Source organism: Hemibagrus wyckioides, linkage group LG25 (genome assembly GCF_019097595.1).
Source record: "Hemibagrus wyckioides isolate EC202008001 linkage group LG25, SWU_Hwy_1.0, whole genome shotgun sequence".
Lineage (NCBI taxonomy): Eukaryota > Metazoa > Chordata > Actinopteri > Siluriformes > Bagridae > Hemibagrus > Hemibagrus wyckioides.
Window position 1 is genome coordinate 20665892 of NC_080734.1, and position 6185 is coordinate 20672076.

Sequence of the window (6185 nt, forward strand, 5' to 3'; positions counted from 1 at the left end):
TCATACTCCTCAACTCACAACTATCCATGTTCCTCCCTTCCCTCTCATCAACTCGGTAACCACCATTCTCCACGTTATAACCCAGATTATAACCCTCTTCCACCCCAAACCCACACAAATAGACTCATGGACTCTCATACTCACAATCTGTGAAAAACATTCATATAGCGATCTGGACTCTGTGACAATATCTCTAATATTGCTGCTAAATACCAATGTTTACACACTGCACAACAATATTCTCACTTAGGTTTAGTTTATTAATATATGCTTCAATCTGTTTCACCTTCCTCAACTTTCTTCTTCTTCCTCTTCCTTAGTTTCGGCTATTAAGCAGTAACTATTTTCACAGTTTAAACAGTTTATAATTATTTACAGATATTTTATACAGATGTTTACTTTTACAGATATTTTATACAGATGTGTACTCAAAGCTTTTTGCACTAACCCACTTCCATTTATTAGCATTACAACAATTGTATTTTATTTGTTATTTTATTTTATTTTATTTTGTATTTGCACTGATCTTTTTTAACTACCCTGCTTGCTTAAATTGCCCCCTGGGGATAAATAAAGTTTTTTAAACTGAATTAAATTGAATGGATTTTTTCCTCTGTTCACAAACAGAATGAAATGAAGGAATCAACATGTGATTGAAGTGTAGACTTTCCACTTTAAATAAAAGGGATGAACTAAAAATATTGCATATTGCATTTGGTACATTATAAAAAGAAACAAACGCACTGGTGAGCTCAGCATAACACATATGTGTGTTCAGTCTGTGGAGGTTGGTTCATTCCAGACACCAGTCTTGGCCCTCCTGTTCTGCTTCAAGATACAAACCACTGATAACTCACAAGAGCAAAAAAACAGACTAAAAACATCTATAAAAGGCTGCCCAGTTCTGGAACCTGATTCTTTGGACAGATGAATCCAAGATTAATTGTAGCAGAATGATGAGGAGAGATGAAGGAAAAGAAGGGCTCATGATCCAAATCACAGAGCATCATCTATCAGACATGGTGGAGGCAGTGTGTAGGATAAATGCTACAGAAAATGGATGGATGGATGGATGGATGGATGGATGATATCCAACTTGAATATCCAAACCAAATAATTATTCTGAAATATATTAAGCTAATTTTAATCCTCTCTTCAAGGTGTTTGTTTGCTACTGTTATTTGCTACCTAACTAGCTAACATACCAGAAAATGCAATGGTGAACACATTTTACATAAAAAGCATTGCAGAACTGTCAAAGTTATCAACAGTGTAATTCTGCACCTGTTAGGGAAGGTGATTGAAAGTGCTCGTATCTTTGCAAGATTGGTTTTCATTTCAGCTGACCTCATCAAACATGTCCTTTTAATTATAATCATAGAACAAAACGCATTTATTGCGGCAAAAAAAATTATTGGGGGCCAACAGAAACATTTCAAGCACTGTTCCAGATAATCAGCTGTTCATGAGCCGCTAGAGGGCGTCACAGATCATTACCTTATTATTTTTCCACCTCGTTACAGACTCCCACTCATTTAAACAGCACTGTGTTTATTGTCAAAGCTTCATCTAAATCACATCACTGCCTGAGATTCATTTCATTATCTGTACCGCTTATCCGATCTATCCTCGGGTCACGGGGAGCCTGTGCGCCTCTCAGGCCTCATCGGGCATCAAGACTGCCTGAGATCTCAATAGAAATTATAGACGCCCAGAATAAGACACTGGGTGAATCCCCCTGGTTCTTTACTTCAAATCAAAGTGCACTAAATAGGATATAAAATGTCCTCATTTCTAGAAAACCTGCCTGCTATTAGATATCTTAATGAGAGCAGTTTGATCTTTAATGTCCTCCCTCACGTGCGATCTAGACAGCGCAGGAAATGCCCCCCCCCCGGTGTAGTGCACTGTGGGTAAGTAAAAGCAGCTGTGTGTGAAGGGCGAGAGATGCTGAGGATCAGGATGAATCGCTTCTTCTCACCTCCTCTTTATATACAGAGGCAACAGTTTGTGATTGATTTTGTCGAAAAATCCAGACCCAGAACGGTAACTAAATGAAGCTTCTCCAGATAAATTTGCTCTCCTGAGAATTATGTTGACTTTTCGTTAACACTAGCTAACCCCGTGCACTGTCATGGCTGAAGGAGTGTTTTTGTTGTCAGGTGCTGGATTTAGGATGCTCTGAATGTTCCTTGCTGAGAAAACTCAGATTTCATCGCCACAGTGTTGAGTTACTGGCAGGAGTGGACATCGACTGCGCCGCCATCCGACTAAATATGTTGGTGTTTTACTCCATAAAAATATCCACTTGCGCAGTGCTTAGAAATAAATAGATTTATAATGTCTTGGTTTAGCTTTAGGACTGGCTTTAGTAGGACTGGTCATTATGGGTTCAGTGATAGGCACTGGGGTCAGACACAGTGGACATGATTAAAGACTCCGGCACTACAGGTCTCCTGTCTGCATGTGTGTTATTGTGTGTTACTCTGTGTTAGGCATGCACTGGCTCCACTCATGATAGAATACTTACAGCCCAGTCCCAGACCACTTACAGTCAAACTTTATGAAGGCTCCATCACTGAAACAGAGCCCTGCACCAAGGGCTTCGATCTCATCACCTGCATTGAAGTGTGAGTGTAGTCAAACTTATTCCATGTGTTTATTTTAATACAAGTTACTATTCAGAGTACTTTGGCATTTATATAATTTATATCATCTTTTTTCCTGTCTCAAAGCATGGAGCACCTTCAGCTTTGGGAAGTGGAGAAGTTTTCAGAGGTTTTGTTTGAATACATGGAGCCACACTCTGTGATAATAAGCATGCCGAATGCAGAATTCAATCCTTTATTACCAGGACTAACAGGATTCAGACACAAAGACCACAAATTTGAGTGGACCAGAGCACAGTTTCAAGCTTGGTGAGCTTTTATTACTTGACATGTGGATCTTTTATAAATATATAAATGAGTGTGTTTAGGCTTAGTGTTTAGCACGTTCACCTCACACCTCCAGCGTCCTGGGTTCGAGTCTCGCTCCCACTCACTGTGTGTGTGGAGTTTGCATGTTCTCCCCGTGCTTGGTGGGTTTCCTCCCATAGTCCAAAGACATGCTTCTAGGCTGATTGAAGTCTCTAAATTGCCCTTAGTTTTTGAATGAGTGTGTGTGTGTGTGTGTGTGCGCCCTGCGATGGGTTGGCACTCCGTCCAGGGTGTATCCTGCCTTGATGCCTGATGACGCCTGAGATAGGCACAGGCTCCCTGTGACCCGAGTATAGATAAGCGGTACAGACAATGAAGTGAAATAAAAAAATAATAATATAATGGGTTGTCCCTTTTCCTCCCACCTCCCAAAATGTACAGTAGGTAAATTGGTTAAGATACAGTGCCCACCAAAAGTATTGGAACAGCAAGGCCAATTCTTCTGTTTTTGCTATGCACTGAAGTCAACAATCAATATGAGATGACTGTTTAGAATTTCTGCTTTCATTTCCTGATATATACTCCTTGTTTTTTAAAAAAAAAAAAAAAAAAAAAAACTGCTGTGGTAGTTCACACAGTTTTTAAGGTGAGCAAAAGTATAGTAAGTAACACAGAATATCTATGTGAATATTTGTTTGTATCAACATGGTGACCCAGTGACATCACCAGACTGCTGCATTCTTCTGCTGTGATTCTAACAGGCTTGTTCCACAACTTATTTCGGTTGTTGTTTGTTTTCGGGGTTCCTCCCTCCAGTCTTCTCTTCAGGAGGTGAAATGTTGCTCAGTTGGGGTTAAGGTCTGCTGATTGACTCGTCCAGTCTAAAACCATACTCTCTTCCTCTGATTAAGTCCTTTATTGAGTTTGCAGTGTGTGTTTTTGGATCATTGTCTTGCTGCATGATGAAGTTTCTCCCGGTTAGATCGGATGAATTTCTCTCTATATTGCCAGACGGAATGTTTCTGTATTCATTCTGTTGTGACCATCATGAGCTCCATCATCAATAAAGATTAGTGAGAATGTTCATCCAAGCCATGATGCTTCCTTCTTCATGCTTCACCCATGAATCATGAGCAGATCAATCCTTTCTCCACACTTTGTCCTTTCCAGAGGTTCGTCTTAGCTCCAGAACTTTTGTTGTTTATCTGTCTACTGCTCTTCTTCAAACAGGATTTGATCCCTTCACCCCTGCCCCTGCCCTGTGGAGGTTGTTGGTGAGGTTACTGACCTTTGTTTCCGGGTTTTTCTTCACAGCTCTCACAATGTTTTTGTCTTCAGCTGCAGTTCTTTTCCTTGGCCAACCTGCTCCATGGACTAAAGTGGATGTTAGTGCACAAGTGGTTTCTTTATTATTGTGTTCCAAATTGTTTTTACCCCCCAAGTGAAACTTGTGGCTTAACCAAGAATAGTCATTTAGAATTATTAAGTATTTAAACAGTCTTTCTAATAGGACACAACAATGCCACATGTCAGTCACATGTTCCAATATTTTGATTACTTGTGAGCCAAGTGGGTTCAAATATAAGGTGCTGTGTTATTTAGTATCTAGTATCTATATGTAATTCTCAGGAAATGAAAGCTGAAATTCTGATATATTGTCTCATTCATCTTTTCAGGGCTGATGGAGTTTGCAGGAAATATGGCTACTCCATAGAGTTCACAGGAGTAGGAGACGCTCTTGGTGAGACAAGAGATGTCGGATTCTGCTCCCAGGTTGGAGTTTTCCAAAGAGTTGGTGTTTTAAGTGCACAAAGGAACAACACGGAGCTGGAGCCTACAGTATATAAACTGGTAAGAGCCAAATGCTGTGATGGACAGAGAGAATATTTAAGTTTCTGACATCATGCTTGCGATGTAATCTTTCATGTCCATTCCTGTTAGCTTTACAGAGTGGTTTACCCAAGCCTCAGTGACAACAATATCTTCCAGAAGACTCTAGTTAGTGAAGTCCTCTACAAAGCAGAGCAGCTGAAGAAGGAATGGCTGGAGGGTCAGGAAGGTGAGCCATGTGATTTCACCTCCTGTGAACTCCTCCTACCATCTGAAACAGGGGTCCAGGCCAGGGAGGAAGAGGAGGTGTACATGCAAGGGATCTGGGTGTGTGTGCCACTTTCACGTGTGTGGGCTAATTCCACAGTACAAGCGCTCTGCAGCAATATTCAGCAACTTAGAGACATACTACTGGTGGACTTGCGAGTGCAGTTAGATGCAGACAGAGATATTATAATGCTACCTGTTGTTTATGAGGAGGGTGAAAATGAAGAGGAAATGGATGAGGGTGAGAGGGCAGGATGTGTGTCAAGGTCTGTGAATGATAATGTAGAGGACTGGGAAAGTGAACTTTGATAATAGATAGATAATTGATAATAGATAGATAATGTGTTATTAGGTCATTTCAACAATGAAGTCTCCTCTCATTGGTACAGTTCAGAAGTGCTCTTCTCATTTTGATGTGTGTGCAGAAACATAATGGATAGTAATAGTCTACATCTGATCAAATTGTGGGGAAGCTCACATACAGTGGATATAAAATGTTAGATTGTTTTTCCACCTATGATGTGATGTAGCAACCAAAATCCAAGTGGAAAAATGGGGGAAAAAAAACATGCAATAATCTGGTTTAAAATAAACTGTTTATACACAATGTCTTCCTGTGTTCTTGAAATGATTGTGTTGTTTTTATGAGATATATATAGAATTATTTCCAAAAAGTTCTGCCTTTGTCCTCATCAGACTATAACACATTTTTACATCAGAATGTATATTACATTATATATATATATATATATATATATAATGTAAATCATTTGTAAACAAATTGTGTTAATGCTTTGGCTAAATAATATTAAGAGATCAGTATTTGGTGGAATAACCCCGATCTGTATGTGTTTTAGCTCCATGATCTCTACCAGTTTCTCACATTGCTTTTTTGCAATAAGAGTGGTATAAAGTTCCCTAACAGCAAACAGCTCAGCTTTACTTGATGGTTTGTGACCATCCATCTTCCTCTTGATGACATTCCAGAGGTTTTCAATAGGGTTCACATCTGGAGATTGGGCAGTGGTCTCATTTTTTTCCAGAGCTGTGTATATGTGTGTGTGTGTGTGTGTGTGTGTGTGTAGAGAGAGACAGAGAGACACAGATCAGGAATTGAGGGACAGCACACTTACTTTGTGTAGTGCTGAGACTAGGTTTATACTTAATGTT

At 39.7% G+C, this 6185-nt stretch overlaps 1 protein-coding gene across 1 annotated transcript; it reads left to right on the top strand.

The window, feature by feature from the left end:
• Positions 1-1909: 1909 nt before the first annotated feature.
• Positions 1910-5588, top strand: henmt1 (HEN methyltransferase 1). Its single transcript, XM_058378693.1, has 6 exons — positions 1910-2046; positions 2163-2278; positions 2496-2630; positions 2736-2918; positions 4595-4769; positions 4860-5588. The coding sequence occupies exons 1-6, from the start codon at positions 1948-1950 to the stop codon at positions 5322-5324; spliced, it is 1173 nt and encodes a 390-aa protein (XP_058234676.1). The 5' UTR covers positions 1910-1947; the 3' UTR covers positions 5325-5588.
• Positions 5589-6185: the final 597 nt, after the last annotated feature.